The sequence below is a fragment of the Chiloscyllium punctatum genome, chromosome 10 (genome assembly GCF_047496795.1).
Source record: "Chiloscyllium punctatum isolate Juve2018m chromosome 10, sChiPun1.3, whole genome shotgun sequence".
Lineage (NCBI taxonomy): Eukaryota > Metazoa > Chordata > Chondrichthyes > Orectolobiformes > Hemiscylliidae > Chiloscyllium > Chiloscyllium punctatum.
This window is the reverse complement of record NC_092748.1, coordinates 43,078,619-43,103,397: the sequence shown is the minus strand read 5'-3', so window position 1 is coordinate 43,103,397 and position 24,779 is coordinate 43,078,619. Positions and strand designations below refer to the sequence as shown.

The 24,779-nt window shown below is 41.6% G+C and overlaps 1 protein-coding gene across 6 annotated transcripts; it reads left to right on the top strand.

Moving 5' to 3' along the window:
* The first annotated feature begins 222 nt into the window (after positions 1 to 222).
* On the top strand, positions 223 to 22,928 carry asnsd1 (asparagine synthetase domain containing 1). Of its 6 annotated transcripts, none has more exons than XM_072579011.1 (7): positions 230 to 357; positions 4,479 to 4,658; positions 6,501 to 6,554; positions 8,154 to 8,229; positions 10,101 to 11,661; positions 13,055 to 13,236; positions 22,673 to 22,928. In XM_072579011.1, exons 5-7 carry the CDS (start codon positions 10,228 to 10,230, stop codon positions 22,926 to 22,928), a joined length of 1,872 nt encoding a protein of 623 aa, XP_072435112.1. In that variant the 5' UTR covers positions 230 to 357; positions 4,479 to 4,658; positions 6,501 to 6,554; positions 8,154 to 8,229; positions 10,101 to 10,227. The 6 variants fall into 6 exon arrangements, with proteins under 6 accessions (XP_072435110.1, XP_072435116.1, XP_072435112.1 ...); XM_072579010.1 differs by having other exon boundaries at positions 4,479 to 4,673; XM_072579013.1 differs by lacking the exon at positions 230 to 357 and adding an exon at positions 490 to 1,137 and having other exon boundaries at positions 4,479 to 4,673.
* Positions 22,929 to 24,779: the final 1,851 nt, after the last annotated feature.

Sequence of the window (24,779 nt, the reverse complement as noted above, 5' to 3'; positions counted from 1 at the left end):
TGCTCCGTAGGAAGTGTCACCAGTAGTTTGAGGAAATGTTACACAATTTCCTTAGTTTTTTGGGGCCAGACACAACGTTAGTGGATGCGCTACATCATTTAGAGCCCCACCCACGTCTGCGCTGTTGTGAATGCCGATGTCATGTGACCTCCCAAACAGCCAGGCGCCGGTGGCGCTAGAGAGCGTAACGCCATCGCCACCACCACGACGCATGCGTGGTGTCGGCTTGTGTCCTTCCGGGAGTCGCACATGGAAACGACCTGAGGGGAGTGGGCAGGTGAAGAGAAGGTGATGGAGGCCGTTTCAAATAAAGTAGCAGATCGTGTGGGAGCTCGGAGAGAAGAGTTAAGTAAACAGGTATGATTCCTAGCCGTGTCGACTTGGCAGCAGGAGCAATACCCAGGAGTAATCGTGACCTGGTGCAGGGCTGGAAAACGCACCCCCCACTTCTGCAGCTACACAGTGACAAAGTCTGAGTGTGCGGAAGGAGACCGGTCGGCCCGTCGTGCCCGCACTGGCTCTTCGCACCAGCTTCATTACCGACTGCCAATTTCCCCCTTCCGTTCCCATACCCACTGCATGCTCAGAATCATCCTTTTGAATGTATTGTGGACCGTTTCGCGTTTGAATCTTTACAAGTGTAACGTATCAAATGAAAATACTTTGAACTGGCTTCTCAAGGCTGCCTTTGATGTGAATCTTTACCGTGTGGGCAACCCGCTGAAGGTAGAAGCCTTGACAGTTGCACGTTTTTAAAAATAAGTGCAAGAGATTGGCCATTCATAAAGTTTAAATCAAATTGGGCAAATGACCCAAGGTCTACTTTAATTAAAACTATTTAATCGGACAGGGATCAATTTCAATGCGCCTTGATTAAGGGCTTTTGCCCGAAACGTCGATTTTCCTGCTCCTCGGTTGCTGCCTGACTGGCTGTGCTTTTCCAGCGCCACTCTAGTCATCAATTTCAATGCATTGAGGTCAGATTTGCCCTGGTACTTTGGAATCAAATTGACTGGCAAAACATTCGATCAATTTAAACTATTTTTAAAGAGGAGCTGCTTCAGGCACAATGGAGGGACATTCCCTGAGAGGGAATAGGATGACAACCTAAGTTGGAATTCTCTGGATAACTAATAGGTAAGGAATAACAATGAGCAGAAAATGGAGACAGATCATGAATTGAATGTGTGATGTTTGGAAAGGGATTGAAAAAGGAAATGAGAGGATCAATGAGAAAGTATGAAACAGCATTAAACTGGACTGCAAAATTCTTATAAATGTATGGTGAAAGGGTAGTAAGAGATGACATGGGGCCAATCAGGATCAAAACCAAGGTCTGCATATGGAATTAACCTTGATGGTGGGAAAGTTTTAACAAACAATAATCATGGACAAAATTAATGTCACTTGGATAAATGCAAATTAGTAAAGCAAAACCAGCATGCGCTTGTCAGATAAATGGTGTTTAACAAACTTTATTAAATTTTGTTGAAGTAACCGAATGGATTGATGTGGTGTATAAGGACTTCATAAAGGTGTTTTGAAGTGGTGCATAAGATGTTTATTGGCCAAAAAGATGACATTGAAATAATTGTTAAGTAATGGTTATTAAGTGCAGCTCTTTTTGGCAGGACACCAGCCTATAACCTTGCTCCATTATTAAAAGAAAATATAATAGAAATTTCCATTATAGTGGGTGAGTTTGATAATGCTTATAAGTAAAGTTTGAAGATCACTTCCCGTGCAACTGGAAGAACAGTTGTTAGGCAGTGCTTGGTAGCTTCAAGTTTTTGTTAACTTTTCAAAATGGCAATCATCTTTTAAAGGAGGCTGGCTTTTTGAGCTTTTGTACATCATACAATTTAATTCAGCATATTAGAACAACAAATTTTCATTGGCAAAATTTCTTCTGATAACGTGGAAGGTTTTCAGCATGTAAACTTTCATAATGGATAAATAAGTAACATGTTTAGTTTAATTGAAAAGGGCTGACGGTGACTTTATTTGACATCTGTAAATTGAGTTTTTGATAGATTAGATATACAAAGACTGGTTATATTTATGGAGAAGGGCATAACTAGAAGCTATCAGTATAACACAGGCATTAAGAAATCTAAGAAGTAAGGAATTAGAAACGGCTTTGGCAAAGCATCATGAGAAGTTGGAAACCTACCACAGTGAACGCATGACATAAAGCATGGAACTATATTGAATGAAAAGGAGTGAAGTAAGGGACTTTAAGAGGCCATAGATATGCTGGTGGAACATGCAGACATGATGCAGAGCAAATTAATGTAGAAAAGTACAAAAGAATGCATTTTGATAAGCAGCATTCCCCCTCATATTTTTTTCTCTTGCTGTGACTTCCGGAAATAAATGCTGATTGAAGTGCATGGAACCTTGGAGTGGCTGAGGAAATGCAGGTAGGAAGGGTTGTAATTGTGAAGGTATGCAGGAAAATGTCATCAAGGGTTACATGCGCTCAAATCATTGCAGATGACAGAGCTGGGTCAAAAGTGGGCTTTAAAACTGGTCCAAAGGATCCTGAGCTTTCAAAATAAAAGCATGTTGCCAGGGTTGGAGGATTTGAGCTATAGGGAGAGGCTGAACAGGCTGGGGCTTTTTTCCCTTGAGCGTCGGAGGCTGGGGGTTGACCTTAAAGGTTTACAAAATTATGAGGGGCATAGATAGGATAAACAGACAAAGTCTTTTCACTGGAGTCAGGGAGTCCAGACCTAGAGGGCATAGGTTTAGGGTGAGAGGGGAAAGATATAAAAGAGATCTACGGGGCAACTTTTCACACAGAAGCTGGTATGTGTATGGAATGAGCTGCCAGAGGATGTGGTGGAGGCTGGTACAAATGCAACATTTAAAAGGCATTTGTATGGGTATATGAATAGAAAGGGTTTGGAGAGTTATGGGCCGGGTGCTGGCAGGTGGGACTAGATTGGGTTGGGATATCTGGTCGGCATGGACAGATTGGACTGAAGGGCCTGTTTCCATGTTGTACAGCTCTACGACTATATGACATACTGTACAAAAGCAAGAAAGTTACAATGAACCTTGGTAGAAAATTAACGAGGTAAAAACAATGACTGCAGATGCTGGAAACCAGATTCTGGATTAGTGGTGCTGGAAGAGCACAGCAGTTCAGGCAGCATCCAAGTAGCTTCGAAATCGACGTTTCGGACAAAAGCCCTTCATCAGGAATAAAGACGGTGAGCCTGAAGCGTGGAGAGATAAGCTAGAGGAGGGTGGGGGTGGGGAGAAAGTAGCATAGAGTACAATGCTTGATTAGTGGTGCTGGAAGAGCACAGCAGTTCAGGCAGCAGGTCAAGGAGGAGAGGGTGGAGTGGATAGGTGGAAAAGGAGATTGGCAGGTCGGACAAGTCAAGGAGACAGGGCTGAGCTGGAAATTTGAAACTAGGATGAGGTGGGGGAAGGGGAAATGAGGAAGCTGTTGAAGTCCACATTGATGCCCTGGGGTTGAAAGTGTTCCGAGGCGGAAGATGAGGCGTTCTTCCTCCAGGCGTCTGGTGGTGAGGGAGCGGCGGTGAAGGAGGCCCAGGACCTCCATGTCCTCAGCAGAGTGGGAGGGGGAGTTGAAATGTTGGGCCACGGGGCGGTTTGGTTGATTGGTGCGGGTGTCCCGGAGATGTTCCCTAAAGCGCTCTGCTAGGAGGCGCCCAGTCTCCCCAATGTAGAGGAGACCACATCGGGAGCAACGGATACAATAAATGATATTAGTGGATGTGCAGGTAAAACCTTGATGGATGTGGAAGGCTCCTTTAGGGCCTTGGATAGAGGTGAGGGAGGAGGTGTGGGCGCAGGTTTTACAGTTCCTGCGGTGGCAGGGGAAAGTGCCAGAATGGGAGGGTGGATCGTAGGGGGGTGTGGACCTGACCAGGTAGTCGCGGAGGGAACGGTCTTTGTGGAAGGCGGAAAGGGGTGGGGAGGTAAATATATCCCTGGTGGTGGGGTCTTTTTGGAGGTGGCGGAAATGTCGGCGGATGATTTGGTTTATGCGAAGGTTTGTAGAGTGGAAGGTGAGCACCAGGGGCGTTCTGTCCTTGTTACGGTTGGAGGGGTGGAGTTTGAGGGCAGAGGTGCGGGATATGGACAAGATGCATTGGAGGGCATCTTTAACCACGTGGGAAGAGAAATTGCGGTCTCTAAAGAAGGAGGCCATCTGGTGTGTTCTGTGGTGGAACTGGTCTTCCTGGGAGCAGATACGGCAGAGGCGGAGAAATTGGGAATACGGGATGGCATTTTTGCAAGAGATAGGGTGGGAAGAGGTGTAATCCAGGTAGCTGTGGGAGTCGGTGGGTTTGTAAAAAATGTCAGTGTCAAGTCAGTCATCATTAATGGAGATGGAGAGGTCCAGGAAGGGAAGGGAGGTGTCAGAGATGGTCCAGGTAAATTTAAGGTCAGGGTGGAATGTGTTGGTGAAGTTGATGAATTGCTCAATCTCCTCGCAGGAGCACGAGGTGGCACCAATGCAGTCATCAATGTAGCGGAGGAAGAGGTCGGGAGTGGTGCCGGTATAATTACGGAGGATCAACTGTTCTACATAGCCAACAAAGAGACAGGCATAGCTGGGGCCCATACGTGTGCCCATGGCTACGCCTTTGGTCTGGAGGAAGTCGGAGGATTCAAAGGTGAAATTGTTAAGGGTGAGGACCAGTTTGGCCAAACGAATGAGTGTGACAGTGGAAGGGTACTGTTGGGGACGTCTGGAGCAAAAAAACGGAGGGCTTGGAGGCCCTGGTCATGGCGGATGGAGGTGTAGAGGGATTGGATATCCATGGTGAAGATGAGGCGTTGGGGGCCGGGGAAACGGAAGTCTTGGAGGAGGTGGAGGGCGTGGGTGGTGTCTCGAACGTATGTGGGGAGTTTCTGGACTAGGGGGGATAGGACAGTGTCGAGGTAGGTAGACATGAGTTCAGTGGGGCAGGAGCATGCTGAGACAATGGGTCGGCCAGGGTGGTCAGGCTTGTGGATCTTGGGAAGGAGGTAGAACCGGGCAGTGCGGGGTTCCTGGACTATGAGGTTGGAAGCTGTGGGTGGGAGATCTCCTGAGGTGATGAGGTTCTGTATGGTCTGGGAGATGATGGTTTGGTGATGGGGGGTGGGGTCATGGTCGAGGGAGCAGTAGGAAGAGGTGTCCTCGAGTTGGCATTTGGCTTCAGCGGTGTAGAGGTCAGTGCGCCAGACTACCACTGCGCCCCCTTTATCTGCTGGCTTAATGGTGAGGTTGGGATTAGAGCAGAGGGATTGGAGGGCTGCGTGTTGTGAGGGTGAGAGGTTGGAGTGGGGGAGGGGGGTCGACAGGTTGAGGCGGTTAATGTCCCGGCGGCATTTGGAAATGAAGAGGTCGAGGGCAGGTAATTGGCCAGCGCGGGGTGTCCAGGTGGATGCAGTGTGTTGGAGGTGGGCAAAGGGGTCCTCGGAAGGTGATTGTGAAAGTAAGCTCAGAGGCGGAGGCGACGGAAGAAGTGTTCGATGTCACGGCGTGTGGTCTCAATGTGGACTTCAACAGCTTCCTCATTTCCCCTTCCCCCACCTCATCCTAGTTTCAAACCTCCAGCTCAGCACTGTCTCCTTGACTTGTCCGGACTTGTCCGACCTGCCTATCTCCTTTTCCACCTTTCCACTCCACCCTCTCCTCCGTGACCTATCACTTTCATCTCCTCCCCCACTCACCCATTGTACTCTATGCTACTCTCTCCCCACCCCCACCCTCCTCTAGCTTATCTCCCTATGCTTCAGGTTCACTGCCTTTATTCCTGATGAAGGGCTTTTGCCCGAAACGTCGATTTTGAAGCTACTTGGATGCTGCCTGAACTGCTGTGCTCTTCCAGCACCACTAATCCAGAACTTGGTTGAAAATTATTTCAGCCTCAACTGGAACATTATGTCAAATTTTGGTGCTGCACTTTCAGAAGGCTGTGAAGAGTTTTAAAAAGCACAGAAAAACACTCAGCTGGTTCTGTGGACAAGTTAAATAAGGTCTTTGGTTGTTCTCTTTGGATAAGAAGAAATTGTGGTTTTCAAAATCATGAGGAATAGGCAAAGTAAATCGAGGGAAGTTTCCCGTTGACAAAAGCCTAGTGTATCAAAGGATATTTTGAAGTGTTTGGCAAAAGAGCTAAAAGCCACATGAAGGAAGGCCTCTATATGCAGTGGGTGATTATGAACTGGAATGCAGTATCTGAAAGGGTGGCAGGGCAGAGTAAATCAGGCCTTCAAAGATTAAGTGCATGCAAGGGAAAAAAAAGAAGAGGGTTCCTGCTGATTTTGAAAAGATCAAGTACAGTAATTTTTAAAAGGAGTGAATAATTGCTCAGCTCATTAAATTTCACGATACCTTACAAAAAGAAATTTGCGATTTTTTTAAAAAGAAATCCATTCTAAGTTGACGTTTTAACTGAACTGCAATGTCTACTTGGTTACAATTCTTTATTGTTATTCCAATGTCAAATGTAATGTTGTTTCAATAGATACAAGAACAAAGTGTTGTCATTGATGAGCTCTCCAACCTTAAGAAAAATCGGGTAAGTCAATGAAACCCAAGTTAATACTTGTAGATGTTCAGTTCTGGCGTAAATATAATGGTTGCCTTCAAATTACAATGTAAGATAAATAAATTTTGCCTAAAAAAAGAAAATTTTTGTAGAGCAAATTTAGATCAGATAGCAGGAAAATGCCTCATAGTGTTTAATATTTGGAATAATCTAGCAATAAAGCTAATAAAGACATAGATATTGGGTTTATCAGAATTAGATGCCATGATGACTATAAAGACTAGAGGTTCCAGATTTAATTTTCAGAACATTTTAAACTCAAAGTATGATACTGAACAGAAGGAGCTGTTTAGCTCAACATGCCTGTGGTAGCTCTTTGAAAAAGCTATCCATCGAGTCCCACTTCCATCTTTTCCCATTGCTCTTTGAGTCTTTATCTAATTCCATTTTGGAAGTTGATACTTAACCTACATCAGCTACCCTTTTTAGATAGTGCATGTAGATCAAGACGTTACTGCACAATTCCATATTTTGCCTCTGGTTCTTTTGCCAATGTCATTAAATCTTTGCCCTCTGATTAGAAACCATTCCCCCACTGGAAGTAGTTTTGTTTTTAACTCTTCATGACTTTGAACCCTTTTTATAAGATTTTGTCTTAATCATCTTAAAAGTCTTTCAAGGTTTGATATCATTGCTAAAGTGTGTGTGTGTGGAATTGGCCACAAGCCCCCAGATGAGACCCAAGTCGTGTTGGATAAACTTCCTTGTTTCCTTTTGCACTTGTTACATCTGTTTACAGAATCAAGGATTTTGCCCGTCTTTTTAGCCGTCTTCTGAACTGCCAGATTTTTCTGTTCTGCATCTCTTTTAAGATTATACAATTTAGTTTGACTCTGATATCATTCCTAGCAAAATGATTCTCTTCATATTGCAGTGAATTTCATGTATCAATTGTCTACCAACTTTCATGTCATTTGCAGACCTTGAAATTATGCCCCTTATGAGTCTTCCATTTCACGAGTTGAGAATTCACTCTTTCAGTGCCTCCAAAGGTGGTTTTTCCTTTTGACAAACAATTTACAGTCTATCGGAAATGCTTAGTGAGAATAACCACCAGGCATATTTCTGTTATTTTTCCACATAAGAGATTTGCAAGCTAGAAGCTTCTCCAGTATTGTTTAAACTTGAGACTGTAGCCATCCTGTCCATGGACCAGTCATGAAGTTGTTACTATACATATTGATCAAATGTTTTATGTTTGTTTAATTTTAATCCCTATACTGTTAGTTATCCAGTCAGCTCCGCAGTCTGCAGCCAATCAATATTTCATTGCTTGTTTACAATTTTACCAGTTAATCTTGATTACAGTGCATGTGAACAAGACGCCTTTTCAACTTACTAAAATTAGCTCTCCTCCTGTTGAATATTTTCACATTTGATTTTTCATTGTTCTTTTCAAAACCGTATCAACTCTAATATTATTGTGATCACTGTTTCTCAACTAATCCCCCATTGAAAACATGTTCCACTTATATTCTATTCTCCAAACGAGATTCAGTGCTGCGTTGTTACAAAATGATTCATGATTAATTTTAGTTTTATTAATAATTGTTATTCATTCTTTTTCAGAGAGTTTATAAGCAGCAGCCCAACAGCAATATATTTTTCTTAGCAGATCAAACCCAGACTCTAAATGAATGTAAATGTAAGTTATATACCTTAAGCATATTTGTAAAATGCATTGAGTGTAATGAGTGGTTCATGTGTTACAACTATGTAGGATATGCTGAATATTCCTTTGTTACCTTGATTTTTATATTCATGCAACACACATGAGGTCATCTTTTCCTTCCCTATTTTAATTTGCCTTCTCCCACTCCATTAATACGTCCTTTTTCTTTGCACTACCTCTTACGTGAGAGTAGCTCTCAATCAGCTTTAGCCATCTTGAATTGATAATTAAGAGTTGCATAGAGTGGTTTAGAAACATAAGAAATAGAGGCTGGAGGAAGCTTTTGAGCCCACAACGCCAGTTAGTGAGATCATGGCTGATACAAAGATGTGCAGGTCAGGTGAATTGGCCGTGCTAAATTTCCCATAGTGTTAGGTACATTAGTCAGAGGGAAATGGGTCTGGGTGGGTTGCTCTTCGGAGGGTCATTGTGGACTTGTTGGGTCGAAGGGCCTGTTTCCACACGTAGGAAATCTAATCTAATTTCCACTGCAACACCATTTTCCTGCTTTGTCCCATACCCCTTCATGTTTTTAATATGTAGATATATAGTCAAGGAACTCAAATACCTCTTAGGTCATTCATCCTCATGGGGAAAGCTCTGATTATTACCACCTCTGATTCAGATGTGGCTTATGAAATCCAACGTCTTAATATGCCGTGGTGCTACATTATTGGACTTGTTTTGACAGGAGTTACATTAGTAAATATAATTGATGACAAACAAATTCATTAGTATATTTTATAGTTCTAAATCCAAAACAAGAAGTCTCTCATTTAAAGTGGCGATGAGGATAATTATTTTCTCTGGTTAAGTCTGTAGAATTCTTTCCCATAGAGTAGTGACATTGAATATTTTAAAGACAGAGATGGATACATTTTTGACTAACAGGGAAGTCAGGAAAGAATGTAGGGGGTAGCCAAGAAATTGGGTTAAAGTAACAGTCAAATCAGCCATGATCTTATCAAATGGCTGGGCAGGCTTGAAGGACCAAATAGCCTACTCTTGCTGACACCACTTACTTCTCATGTTCTATATTCATTAAACTGAAACTAGTAATAATTGTTAATTAAAAATTGATCTCATTATAGATTTAAGTTGTAGAACATACATTGCAATTTGCAAAGAACCAAATAGTATACTTAAATACGTAAACATGTGGAACACCCAAAGTAATTATTAAAATATTTGATAAACACTAATTCTTTTCATTCAATAAATGTATCATGATTATAGGATTTGTCTATTCTTTCACCATCTAACTTTGGTGCAAATCTTTTACCTGCTATGGGGGAGGCAGTGGCCTAGTGGTATTATCGCCACACTGTTATCCAGAGACCCAGGTTTGAATCCTACAGCAGATCGTGGAATTTGAATTCAATGCAAATCTAGAATTAAGAGTCTCATCATGGCCATGAATCCATTGTCAATTGTCAGAAAAACTCATCTTGTTTACTAATGTCTCTTTAGGGCAATCTTACCCAGTCTGGCCTACATGTAACTTGAGACTTACAGCAATGGGGTTGACTCTTAACTGCCTTTTGGGTAATTAGGGATGAGCAATAAATACTGGCTTAACCAGCGACACCCTCATCCCATGAATGAATAAAAAAAATTCTTCTCTAAGCACTAAAAGCATTGAATAAGACAAGGGATTATGTTTCCACAGGCATTTTTACTTAAGGAGTCCTCACCTTGCTCAAATCTTCAGGAAATTCAAATCAAATTTTGTACCCTTTTATACTAAAACTGCTATGATTGCATTATTTATTTGTGTGTTATTTTGTCATATATTAGATTATGTGCATTCCAAAAGTCTAGCAATAACTCTGTACCTTTTGCAGGTGCTCTTGATGAGATGAAGAAAGAATACCAGAATTTAGAAAATGCTGAAAAAGTTACAAATAACTAATAGCAAGATCAACATTTGTTATTGATCGAAATTGATGGATAAATTGAAAGGCACATAAAATGTGTGGTATTTGTTGTATATTAGTTCTAGCCCCTCAGGAAGGTGTTTCCACTCATGATATTGTGGGAAAAGATATGTTTGAAAGCCTACAACGGAGGGGACCTAACTGCAGTCAACAGTTATCCAAAGAAGTGCCTGAACTGGGCTATAATATATTTTTATCTGGACACGTGCTTCATATGAGAGGGTGCCTAAACCCACAGCCCCTGCAGGATACTCAGGGAAACCTTCTCCTTTGGAATGGGGAAATTTTTGGAGGAATTGAAATTGGACCTGAAGCAAATGATACTCTGATCATTCTTCAACATTTGTCTTCGTGTAAGAATGAAGAATCCATTCTGTCTGTCTTTTCTACTATTCAAGGACCTTGGACATTTATATACTACCAAGCATTCAGTCACTGCTTGTGGTTCGGTCGAGACTTTTTTGGTCGACGTAGTTTACTGTGGCAGTTTAAGAATGCTGAAAATCTCTGTCTTACTCTCACATCAGTGAGTCAGTCTGTTTCCAAGTGTGGAAATTTTCCCTGGCAGGAAGTACCAGCATGTGGACTTTATAAAATTGACCTCCAGAAAAACACTAGTGGCAACGCATTGGCAATATCATGGTATCCATGGAAATATAGGCCCATTGAATATGAATTCAAGACTTTCCATTTAGGTGAAGAAGTTCAGTTTATTGAAGAAGTACCGAGTTTTGTTTCTGTATTTTTAAATGGATCAAAACTTTTCCCTATAGTACCCATTACTCCAATGAATTACAGTGTGTGTGAGACACACACATCAAGTTGTGAAGCATCTTCAGTAAATGTTGAGAGTTTTCTTTCCGATGAAAAGAAGATATTAGTTCATAAGTTCATTAATGTTTTGAGTGAATCTGTTAGGCGGCGAGTGCTTTTCTTACCAAGATGTCAAATTCCCACCTCATCCCAGTTCACAATTTCTACTAAAGCAAAAGTTGCTATTCTCTTTTCCGGAGGTGTTGATTCTATGGTTCTTGCAGCCTTGGCTGACCATCATATTCCACAAGATGAACCTATTGATCTATTGAATGTAGCCTTTAAGCAGCAGAAGACCTCAACAAAGCAAAAGAAAAAAAGCAATGCTTCTAGGGCACCTGAAGAGGAAACTGTCCAAGATGACAATAGTAGTCTTAATGAGACCACTAGTTTTAATGTGCCTGACCGGATCACTGGACTTTCAGGTTTAAAAGAGTTACAAATTATAAACCCTGCAAGAAAATGGAACTTTATAGAAATCAATATCACATTAGAAGAGCTGAAGGAAATGAGACAACAGCGGATTCGTAATTTGGTACAACCTTTGGACACAGTACTGGATGACAGTATTGGCTGTGCTGTGTGGTTTGCTGCAAGAGGTATTGGTACTAGGACCAGTAATGGAGAAATCCAACCATATACAAGCAGTGCAAAGGTGTGGCATCATCCCTAAAAGATCGTTTTTGTCCACCATTTTGAATGTAAAAATCTCTACCTTCATGAGTATTCTTTTACAGGAAACACATCACAATTTATCATTTTGATTACTGTTTAAGTCATAAATAGAATGCTCAGTGTTTTACGCATTCCACATCATTAAGAAATTCAGCATTAATTTCAATAAACTAATCCTAAACTGAATGAGGCCCTTAAGTAATCCAACTGACCGAGAATAAAATCAAAACTTCACTACTGTTCTTCAAGATTTTGTCTTTGATCTATCCTTAGGGGTTTAGGCAGCTTCAAAGAATTTAAACATTGCTAAAAGACAACATGATGTCAAAGTGCTATTTTACATTTATCAGATTTAGGGCACAAGAAAAAAAATTGAAAAAGAGTCACCAGTTTACATAGCATAAGACATGGTTGGGCCATCATTGGCATGGAGATGCAGGAGGAACAGTTACTTGTCAACTTAGTTCTCAGATCCCCAGGTTTGAAAATGCAAGTGGAATAAAATATAAATAAGTGGGGATGTATTAACTTTAGTTGAAAAAAAATAGAAGTGGTGATAGGTTGGGCAGTGTATGTGTCCACAAAAATGAGTCTCCTTGTCCACAAGTCACTGGAGGCTAGCATCTACGTGCTGCAAGCAAATAGAAACACAAGAAGAGTTTGTAGACAATTCATTAAGGGAATTTGAATACAGAAGTAAAGATATTTTGTATTTACATACAGCCTTGATGAGACCTCACCCAGAGTACTGTGGGGTTTTGGTTACCTTATGTAAGGAAAGATATATTTGTCATAGAGTTAAACCCAGGTTCACCAAATTAATCCTTGTAATGGCAAAGTTATTGAGAAAACTACGTCTGTTTTCTCCAGCGTTTGAGAGCGATGTCATAAAACCTAAGTCTTTTTACAGAGCATGAAAAGGTGGAAATTTCTCCTGGTTTGTACCGATTTCAGTTTTAAACAAGCTGCACTCTTTCCCCCACCCCCAGCCCCAGCTGCCATAACTTCTTTCTATTTCCTCTGTCCATTAGATTTTCATCAACATTCAATAATGCTGCAAAAATCCTGAAACCCACATAACTTCACCACTCTGTATCACTTTACTAAATGGGTTTCAAAGTTGATCTTATTGCATCAAGAAGCTGCATATTCAGCTATGGTAAAAGATTACCTATGGTTTAAATTCAATATTTTGTAATTTGAAGTCTCAACATCCCAAAATTAAGTTGCACCTTTTGGCCTGTGTAAATGCAGTTTGATACAAACTGAATTTGCTTTACTATCCAAAGTAATTCAATTTCTGGGACAGTAGTTCATTTTAATTACATTATAGATTCAGGGATGAAACCTTTATGGACTTTGTTTTTAAAAAGGTGGTATTGACTGGGATTGGAGCTGATGAACAACTCGCAGGTTATTCTCGTCACCGTGTCTGCTACCAAACATCAGGTTTTGAAGGCCTAGTCAAAGAACTGGGGATGGAACTCGGCCGCATTTCCTCACGTAATCTTGGGAGAGACGACAGAGTCATTGGAGACCACGGAAAAGAGGCAAGGTGAGCCCATGCAAAGTTCGAACATGTTGAAATCCAAAAACGCATTCTAACTCACTGTTGAATACGAATGTTGTTGTAAACTGAAGAAGTTAAAATGTAAAATTGAAGATTGAACAGTATCCATGTGCTTTTAACTCCGCAGTTGTAAACATATGTGGTGTTTGACCTGACGTTACAAGACGTCCTGTGGTCTGAAGTCAATGTTGAGGACACCCAGGGCAACTCCCTCATAAACATATACCACTGTGCTGCCACTTCTGTTGGGACATGGTTGAGATTGCTGTTGTTGTTTCTGGTGCCTAGGTTGATGACAAGTGGTTTGTCTGGTTTCATTTTTTATTTATAAAGTCATCAAGATTACAGCATGGAAACAGACACTTCGGTCCAACGTGTCCATGCCGACCAGATATCCCAACCCTATCTAGTCCCACCTGTCAGTGCCAGGCCAATAACCCTCCAAACCCTTCCTATTCGTATACCCATCCATATGCCTTTTAAATGTTGCAATCGTACTAGCTTTCACCACTTCCTCTGGCAGCTCATTCTATACATGTATCACCCTCTGCATGAGAAAGTTGCCCCTTAAGTCTCTTTTATACATCTTTCCCCCTCACCCTAAATCGATGCCCCCTAGTTCTGAACTCCCCCACCCCAGGGAAAAGAGTTTGTCTATTTACCCTATCCGTGCTCTTCATGATTTTATAAACCTCTATAAAGGGTCACCCCTCAGCCTCCGACGCTCCAGGGAAAACAGCCCTAGCCTATTCAGCCTCTCCCTATAGCTCAAATCCTCCAATCCTGGCAACATTCTTGTAAATCTTTTCTGATCCATTTCAAGTTTCACAACATCTTTCCATTAGGAAGGAGACCAGAATTACATGCAATATTCCAACAGTGGCAAAACCAATGTCTTGTACAGCCGCAAAATGTCCTCCCAACTCTTGTAAAAGCGCAGCAGGTCAGGCAGCATCCAAGGAGCAGGAGAATCGACCTTTTAGGGCAGGAGCCCTTCCTGAAGAAGGGCTCATGCCCGAAACATCGATTCTCCTGCTCCTTGGATGCTGCCTGACCTGCTGCGCTTTCCAGCAACACATTTTCAGCTGTGTTCTCCAGCATCTGCAGTCCTCACTTTCTCCTCCCAACTCCTGTACTCAATTCTCTGACCAATAAAGGAAAGCATACCAAGCGCCGCCTTCACTATCCTCTCTACCTGCAACTCCACTTTCAAAGAGCTACACTCCAAGGTCTCTTTGTTCAGCAACACTCCCTAGGACCTTCCCATTAAGCGTATAAATCCTGCTAAGATTTGCTTTCCCAAAATACAGCACCTTACATTTATCTGAATTAAACTCCATCTGCCACTTCTCAGCCCATTGGTCCAGATCCTGTTGTAATCTGAGGTAACCCTCTTCGCTGTCCACTACACCTCCAATTTTGGTGTAATCTGCAAACTTATTAACTGTACCTCTTATGCTCGAATCCAAATCATTTATGTAAATGACAAAAAGTAGAGGGCCCAACACAGATCCTTGTGGCACTCCACTGGTCACAGGCCTCTAGTCTGAAAACAACCCTCCACCACCACCACCCTCTGTCTACTATCTTTGAGCTAGTTCTGTATCCAAATGGCTAGTTCTCCCTGTATTCCATGAGATCTAACCTTGCTAATCAGATTCCCATGGGGAACCTTGTCAAACGCCTTACTGAAGTCTACATAGATCACATCTACTACTCTGCCCTCATCAATCTTCTTTGTTACTTCTTCAAAAAACTCAATCAAGTTTGAGAGGCATGATTTCTCACGCACAAAGCCATGTTGACTATCCCTAATCAGTCCTTGCCTTTCCAAATACATGTACATCCTGTCCCTCAGGATTCCCTCCATAAACTTGCCCACGACTGAGGTCAGGCTCACCGGTCTTGTCACCCTGGCTTGTCTTTACTGCCCTTCTTAAACAGTGGCACCACGTTAGCCAACCTCCAGTCTTCCGGCACCTCACCTGCGACTATTGATGATACAAATATCTCAGCAAGAGGCCCAGCAATCACTTCTCCAACTTCCCACAGAGTTCTAGGGTACACCTGATCAGGTCCTAGGGATTTATCCACCTTTAACCGTTTCAAGGCATCCAGCACTTCCTCCTCTGTAATCTGGACATTTTGCAAGATGTTACCATCTATTTCCCTACAGTCTATATCTTTCATATCCTTTTCCACAGTAAATACTGATGCAAAATATTCATTTAGTATCTCCCCCATTGTCTATAGCTCCACACAAAGGCTGCCTTGCTGATCTTTGAGGGGCCCTATTCTCTCCCTAGTTACCCTTTTGTCCTTAATATATTTGTAAAAATCCTTTGGATTCTCCTTAATTCTATTTTCCAAAGCTATCTCATGTCCCTGTTTTGCCCTCCTTTTTTCCCCTCTTAAGTATACTCCTACTTGCTTTATACTCTTCGACAGATTCTCTCGATCTATCCTGTCTATACTGGAGATATGCTTCCTTCATTTTTCTTAATCAAACCCTCAATTTATTTAGTCATTCAGCATTCCCTATATCTACAAGCCTTCCCTTTCACCCTGACAGGAACATACTTTCTCTGGATTCTTGTTATCTCGTTTGTGAAGGCTTCCCATTTCCCAGCCGTCCCTTTACCTGCGAACATCTGCCTCCAATCAGCTTTCGAAAGTTCTTGCCTAATTTCTCCAATTTAGAACTTCAACTTTTAGATCTGGTCTGTCCTTTTCCATCACTATTTTAAAACAAATAGAATTATGGTTGCTGGCCGCAAAGTGCTCCCCCACTGACACCTCAGTCACAACCTACTTTTGGGAAATAAGGCAGGGCAAGTTTTGCATCTTCTCTAGTAGGTACATCCACATACTGAATCAGAAAACTGTCTTGTACACACTTAAGAAATTCCTCTCCATCTAAACCTTTAACACTATGGCAGTCCCAGACGATGTTTGGAAAGTTAAAATCCCCTACCTTAACTACCCTATTATTCTTACAGATAGCTGAGATCTCCTTACAAGTTTATTTCTCAATTTCCTTCTGACTATTGGGAAATCCCAATTAGGTGATCATCCCTTTCTTATTTCTCAGTTCCACCCAAATAACTTCCCTGGATGTATTTCCAGGAATATCCTCCCCCAGCACAACTGTAATGCTATCCCTTATCAAAAATGCCACACCCTCCCCCTCCTCTCTTGCCTCCCTTTCTATCCTTCCTGTAGCATTTGTGTCCTGGTGTACTGGAACATTAAGCTGCCAGTCCTGCCCGTCCCTGAGCCATTTTTCCGGAATTTCTATGATATCCCTGTCCCATGTTCCTAACCATGCCCTGAGTTTATCTGCCTTCCCTGTTAGGCCCCTTGCATTGAAATAAATGCAGCTTAATTTATTAGTCCTACCTTGTCCCTGCCTGTCCTGACTGTTTGACTCACTTCTGTTGTCAGCTGTACCCATCTCAGATTGATCTCTTTCCTCACTTTCCCCCTGGGTCCCCCGTCCCCCCCCCCCTTTAGTAAATCCTCACAAGCAGTTCTAGCAAATTTCCCTGCCAGTATATTAGTCCCCTTCCAATTTAGGTGCAATCCGTCTTTCTTGTACAGGTCACGTCTACCCCAAAAGAGATCCCAATGATACAAAAAAGTGAATCCTTCTCCCATACACCAGCTCCTCAGCCATGCATTCATCTGCTCTATCCTCCTATTCCTGCCCTCACTAGCTCGTAACACTGGGAGTAATCCAGATATTACTACCCTTGAGGACCTCCTTTTTAAATTTCTGCCTAACTCTCTCTAATCTTCCTTCAGAATCTCAACCTTTTCCCTTCCAATGTTGTTAGTTCCAATGTGGACAATGATCTCCTGCTGGCCCCTCTCCCCCGTGAGAACATTCTGCACCCTCTCTGAGACATCCTTGGTCCTGGCACCAGGGCAACAACACACCATTCTGCTTTTTCTCTGCTGGCCACAGAAACCCCTAACACAATTGATCTCTTGGAAGCCGACGTACCCCTCGTTGCATTAGAGCCAGTCTCAATACCAGAAACTTGGCTGTTCGTTCCACGTTCCCCTGAGAATCCATCACCCCCTTCATTTTCCAAAACAGCATACCTGTTTGAAATGGGTATATCCACAAAAGACTCCTGCCCTAGGTGCCTACCTCTCTTACCCTTCCTGGAGTTAACCCATCTATGTGACTGTATCTGAGACTTCCCACCTTCCTATAACTGCCATCCATCACATACTGTTGCTGTTGCAATTTCCTCATTGCTTCTATCTGTCTCTCCAATCGATCCACTCGATCTGATAAGAGTCGCATCCAACAGCATTATGGCAGATATAATCCGCAGTAACCCTTAAACTCTTTCAACTCCCACGTCTGACAAGAAGTACATATCACTGCAAAGGTCATTTTTGCTCCTTCACAATCTACAGACCCAGAAAATAACACCCTCTTATTCCTCTACAAACACTGCCCCGGGTTAAATTAATAGCTATGGCTTATATTTTAAGTTTAGTCAAGAGACTTATCTTCAAAAACATATAATCAAGAAAGAACCCACTGTACACACTAATACAGCCTTTCTCTTGGACAGACTTGAAACAACAATTAACTTATCTGATTCTGTGCTGTGAACTTCGCCCAACAGTTCCTCCAAGATTAGTTGTGAATTTCACTATTTGTTAATTTTCCCAGATGCACTCCGATGTCCAGCGATACACTAATTCAAACAGCAAAGGCGGTAACTGTGCAGGTTCTCTCTCCTGCACTGTCCTCACCATGATCTTGTTGTAATCTGAGGCAACCCTCTTTGCTGTCCACTACACTTCCAATTGTGGTGTCATCTGCAAACATACTAACTATACCTGTTCTGCTCACATTCAAATCATTTATATAAATGAAGAAAAGTAGTGGAACCACCACTGATCCTTGTGGCACTGATCACAGGCCTCAAGTCTGAAAAACAACCCTCCACCACCACCATCTGTCTTCTACCTTTGAGCCAGTTCTGTATCCAAATGGCTAGTTCTCCTGTATTCCAGGAGATCTAACCTTGCTAATCAGTCTCCCATGGGGAACCTTGTCGAATGTCTTACCGAAGTCCATATAGATTACATCTACCACTCTGCCCTCATCAATCCTCTTTGTTACTTCAAAAAACTCAATCAAGTATGAGAGACTTGATTTCCCAAGCACAAAGCTACGTTGACTATCCCAAGTCAGTTCTTGCCTTTCCCCAACACATGAACATCCTGTCCCTCACGATTCCCTCCAACAACTTGCCCACCATTGACATCAGGCTCACTGGTCTGTAGTTCCCTGGCTTGTCCTTCCATCTTTCTTAAACAGTGGCACCACGTTAGTCAACCTCCAGTCTTCCAGCACCTCACCTGTGACTATCGATGATTCAAATATCTCAGCAAGAGTCCCAGCAATGAACTCCCTAGCTTCCCACAGAGTTCTAGGGTCCACCTGAACAGTTCCTGGGGATTTATCCACTTCGATGCATTTAAAGACATCCAGCACTTCCTCCTCTATAATATGGACATTTTTCAAGATGTCACTATCTAATTCCCTACATTAAGTCTTCCATGTCCTTTTCCACAGTTAATACTAATGCAAATTACTCATTTAGTATCTCCCCCATCCCCTGTGGCTCCACACAAAGGCCGCCTTTCTGATCTTTGAAGGGCCCTGTTGTCTCCTGAGTTACCCTCTTGTCTTTAGTATATTTCTAAAAACCCTTTGGATTCTCCTTAACTCTGTTTGCCAAAGCTATTTCATGCTCCCTCTTTGCCCTCCAGATTTCCCTCTTACGTATACTCCTAATGCCCTTATACTCTAAGGATTCATTTGCTCTGTCCTGTCTATACCTGACATATGCTTTCTTCTTTTTCTTAACTAAATCCTCAATTTCTTTAGTCATCCAGCATTCCCTATACCTACCAGCCTTTCCTTTCACCCTGACAGGAATATACTTTCTCTGGATTCTTGTCTCATTTCTAAAAGTTTCCCATTTTCCAGCTGTCCCTTTCCTGCGAACATCTGTCCCCAATCAGCTTTTGAAAGTTCTTGCCTAATACCATCAACATTAGCCTTCCTCCAATTTAAACTTCAACTTTTAAGTCTGGTCTATCCTTTTCCATCTATTTTAAAACTAATGGAATTATGGTCACTGGCCCCAAAGTGCTCCCTCACTGACACCTCAGTCACCTGCCCTGCCTTATTTCCCAACAGGTCAAGTTTTGCACCTTCTCTAGTAGGTATATCTACATACTGAATCAGAAAGTTTTCTTGTACACACTCCAATACCTCCCCATCTAAACCCTTAAGACTGGAACTGCCATAGTGTTATGTTTGAAAAGTTAAAATCCCCTACCATAACCACCCTATTATTCTTATAGATAACTGAGATCTCCTTACAAATTTGTTTTCTCGATTTCCCTCTGACTATAAAGGGGGGCTATAATACAATCCCAATAAGGTGACCGTTTGAGAGGTGTTTTTAGTAGTGTGATAAAATATCACAAGCAAGCAAGTGGCTTGCTTGGATATTTCAGTGGGTATCTGAGAGTCGACCACATTGAACTGTGTTTTGAGATGCATGTAGGCCTTCTGTAAAGGGCATTAGTGAACCAGATGGGTTTTTTTTATGACAATTGATGATAGTTTTGTCATAATAATTGGTGTTATGACCAAGTCAAATCAAATCAGCCTCCATATCCTTGTATTTGCAACACAAATTTAAAATATTCAAGTGCTCCAAACAATTCCTAATCAGGCTTCTTAAATAACTGATACCTCTCATCAATAAAGCTGAAACAAAAGAAACAATTTATTAGTATTCTCACTTTAATTAGATTACCTTGTTTAACCTTGTTAAATGTATAATATAAAGTTTTTTTTATTCTAGTCCCCGCTCTTACAAAGATAAATAGGCCCAGTTTAGCGATAAATCAGAAGTAAAATGAGATGTAGCAGGCCAATTCACTTAAGCAGCCTTCAGAGATGGGAAAAATACAGCCGCATGAGCTTATATCTTGCTTCGATTCTGACGACACCAGTCATTGAAAACATCTTGCAGAACACATTATATTCTTCAGACTTTCAATAAGCTGATAATGGGAGGATAAGCATTGAGCAATAAAATTTCCTTCCCGTTGCATTGGCACAGTCTTTCTCACAAAAACACATGGTTCAAAAACTAGTGCAAACCTTGGTTTCTCTTTGTGGTTTTCTTTGTTATGGAGCAGCCAGACTCCCTCAATATTTTAAGGTAGCCTAGACCCTAACGTTTTCTTATTTTAAAGGCAGATGGATTTTCCAGGTAGATGCAGCTGGTCAAATCACTCAGCTTTAAGCAAAACAGTTTATTTAAACACTAGAGCTGAAACATAAAGTCATAGAGATGTACAGCATGGAAACAGACCCTTCAGTCCAACCTGTCCATGCCGACCAGATATCCCAACCCAATCTAGTCCCACCTGCCAGCACCCACCCCATATCCCTCCAAACTCTTCCTACTCATACACACATCCAAATGCCTTTTAAATGTTACAGTTGTACCAGCCTCCACCACTTTCTCTGGCAGCTCATTCCATACACGTACCACCCTCTGCCTGAAAAAGTTGCCCTGTAGGTCTCTTTTATATCTTTCCCCTCTCACCCTAAACCTATGCCCTCTGGTTCTGGACTCCCCTGCCCCAGGGAAAAGACTTTGTCTATTTATCCTATCCATGCCCCTCATAATTTTGTAAACCTCAGCCTCCGACGCTCCAGGGAAAACAGCCCCAGCCTGTTCAGTCTCTCCTAAACATGAGCAAAAGAAAATATAATTTAGAATAACTTAACTGACCTGACACAGCAACTTAACTAAGGAGCTGTTTCAATTCTTCTAACATCCCATGAACACACGCCTTGGCAAAAGATAAATTCAAACACAGGTTCTTACAGGCAAGAATGATTTCAGAGAGAAAAGTCAGCCAGGGATCATCTGAAGCATGGAACCTTTTTGCACTGTAGCCACTTCTGTTACAGCTACCAGCAGCTTCTCTGCTACAAATAAACCAAACCAGAAAAAAACATGAATTGGGAGAACTGGCCACTCCCCTGCTATTGTTAAAGTAAAGGTCTTTCCAGACATTTCAGCACCCCTACCTTTTTGACCTGTCTTAAAATAAACCCAAAGAGAAAATAACCTTGTTAAAGTGAGAGCATCATCACATCTTTTCCAACATTATCCTGGCACCAACTTCTGAAGTCCCTGTTAACATTCAAATATCTGCTATCTTTTTGAGGATAATTCATTGTCAGAGTCAATTTGAGTATATTTTGTTTATTTTGAAGAAGAATCTCAGACAGTACCTTCCAAACCTATGACCACTTCAATCTAGAAGGATAAATGCAGCAGGTATATGGTAACACTGCCACCTTCATGTACCCCTCCAAGTTACTCACTATCCTGACTTGGAAATATACTCATTGTCGCTGGGTAAAAATCCTAGAATTGCCTCCCTAATGGTAAAGTGGGTCAGCAAAGGCAAAGTGGTTTTGTTGTTAGACTACTAATCCTGAGATCCAAGTAATACTCTGGTGTGCCAGGTGGACTGTAGCAGCTCAAGGCGTCCGCTCACTATCACCAAGGGCAACCAGGCACTGGCAAGAAATACTGGCCAGCCAGCAACACCCACATCCCACACATAAATAAATAACCATCAACCTACAGTTAACCTTGCTTCACACAAATAAAAGTTTGTTTGTTCTCTTTTTAAAAAAAGCTATTGCTCACGGTCCGAAAGTCACCTTCTGATCTCCATTCACAGATCCAAACCAAAAATGGTTTAAAATAAAAGTAACAATGAAGGTCTCAACCTTAGGTTTTTTTTGTCAATTCAAATTCCACCATCTGGAATAAACCTGGCCCACCAGAGCATTACTTGGATGTCAGGATTAGTAGTCTAACAACAAAACCACTTTGCTTTTGCTTCCCCATGATAGCTTGTTGACTTGCAGTTGTGTGCTGTCATCAACTTGTTCTTATTTACAGCCTTGATTTTTTTTAAATACAATAGTATTTGACATAACTCAGTTGGATTTCATTCTCAAAATCTGAACATTGCTAGTACAGTAAACAAAAAAAGATGATTTTTAGAAAGGTAAGTTGTAGTACAGAGGGTAGATATCGTTATGTACTTATCCCATAGCTTCTGTCCGTGCTCGAAAGAAAATCTGAGTGGAACAGTTTCACTGAGGCACTCACTGGCATCTCCTATCAATAACAAGTGAGGGCACACATAACATTTCAGGTTCAGCATCAAGCCAGTTAGGCAAGTGAGGGAGGAGCTGGTAATATAAAAATTATGAATGGTTAAGGAACTTTATACAAGATACATATGATGAAATTGTTAAAATCTGTTATTTCAGATTTCCCTTTTTGGATGAAGCAGTTGTTTCTTTTCTGAATGCACTTCCTGTGTGGGAGAAAGCAGATTTGACTCTACCTCGAGGGATTGGTGAAAAGTTGCTTCTACGAATGGCTGCAAAAGAACTTGGGCTTACAGCATCTGCTGTTCTTCCAAAGAGAGCCATGCAGTTTGGGTCTCGAATTGCAAAGATGGAAAACCACAAAGAAAAGGCTTCTGATAAGTGTAACAGGTTATTGCAAAGCTCAATTGATTAGATATTGTGCTGTACTTTATTTTTCAGTGCCAGTTTCAGGGACAGTAATGAGCTGCAATATTAAAGCTGAAACTCAAACCAACCAAAACAAAACTACAGGGGAGGTGCTGTTAGCCTTACTGTTTTATACCATGTACATAATTATGCAATTAAACAAGCACTGTATACAGAAGGTCTGATCTTGAAATTACTCAGTGTAGTAAAAGAATGTTAAATCAAATAATTTGTTTCCCATTTACAGAATCAGCAGAAGCTAACTCCTTTAGTGGATAATCCAACTATTTCAGACAGGAAATAATCTCTCCAGATAAACACACAGAACTGCAGATTCTGGAATATGGTCACCGAACTCAAAATATTAACTGTTTTCTCTATATAGATGCTGCCAGACAGGAAATAATGAAAGGTTTTTGGAAATCTGTCCAGTGAACCAAACTACATGATTACATCAGAATCTCAAAAATTAATCCAAATCTGTTTTTTTTAAGTACATTAGAATCAAAAAGCATAGAAACAAGCCCATTAACTTGTGTCTATACCTACCAGTGAACACCAAACTACACTAATCCCACTTATCTCTACTTGGTCCACAGCGTACCGTGCCCTGGCGATTTAAGTGCTCATTCAGATGTTTCTTAAATGATCACATTGTATTTACTTCCACCACACACTCCGGCAGTTTTATATTTCTACCACCATCTGGGTAGGGGAAAGAAAAGTTTCCTCAGATCTTCTCTAAACTACTTACTCCTCAACTTAAACATACGCCCTCTGATCTTTAGAAATGTCTGAAATGGGAAAAAGAGATTCTCAGTACCTACTGTGTCTATGCCTCACAATTTTGTATATCTCAAATCAGATTCCTCCTCCCTGTACTCCCCCACCCCACACAGCCCCTGCCCCATCAGCCTCTTCCAAGGCAAACAAATCCAGTCTCTCCACATAACAGAGTTCATCCCAGGCAACATCCTGGTGAAACTCCTCTGCAATCCTCTGATAGTGTAGCAACCAGACTGTACACTATTTCCAATTGGGCTAACCTATATTTTACAAAATTGTAACAAGACTTCCTCGTTCCTATATTCTACATCCTGGCTAATGAAGGCAAGCATCCCATATGCCTTTCTCATCAACTTATTTACCTGAACTGACATCTTCAAAAAAAAATCACAGACTTTTACACCAAACTCCCTTTGTTCCTCACTACTCCCTAAGGACCTATCATATGTTGTGTATGTCCTTCCTTTATTAGACTCTCAAATGTATCACCTTGTACTTAAGTTTTAAATTCCATAAACATATACACTTAATTCATAGAACTCAAGTTCCATTCAGGTATAAAAAGTGTTTTGCTATTAAAGTACAGCTCAGTTAATCCAGGTTATGAAACTTGACTAACTTGTTCAAGAGTACTAACTGAGAAAAGCTAATATGTGGCAGTACTTAAACGGTGCTACACATTGGCACTTAATTTAGTGAGTCTTTTTGAAAAGAGGCAAACAGGTAGTTAAGGGGCAATGGCAGGCCTTACCTGGACCCTTGTGTAGAAATCTTGATTGCTTAACTACCATTTGTAATTCAGTAACTGACAATTCCTCATTACCTCCATTGTAACGCTACAGTGGCTTTGGCATAGACTCAAAGCCGAGGATCACCCGTATCCAGGCACAGGTAAGTGGTTGCTGATTGGGAGGGATTAGCAGCAAAATCAGGGCTGGCTCTCAGCACCACCTCATTGCTCAAGAGCCCACAAGCAGTACACTCAGGATTTGCTTTTCAGCTTCCATGCAGTCTCCTGAACACTCTTGGGTAGACATCAGTGACAATGGAACAGAGCTCTTACAATGACATT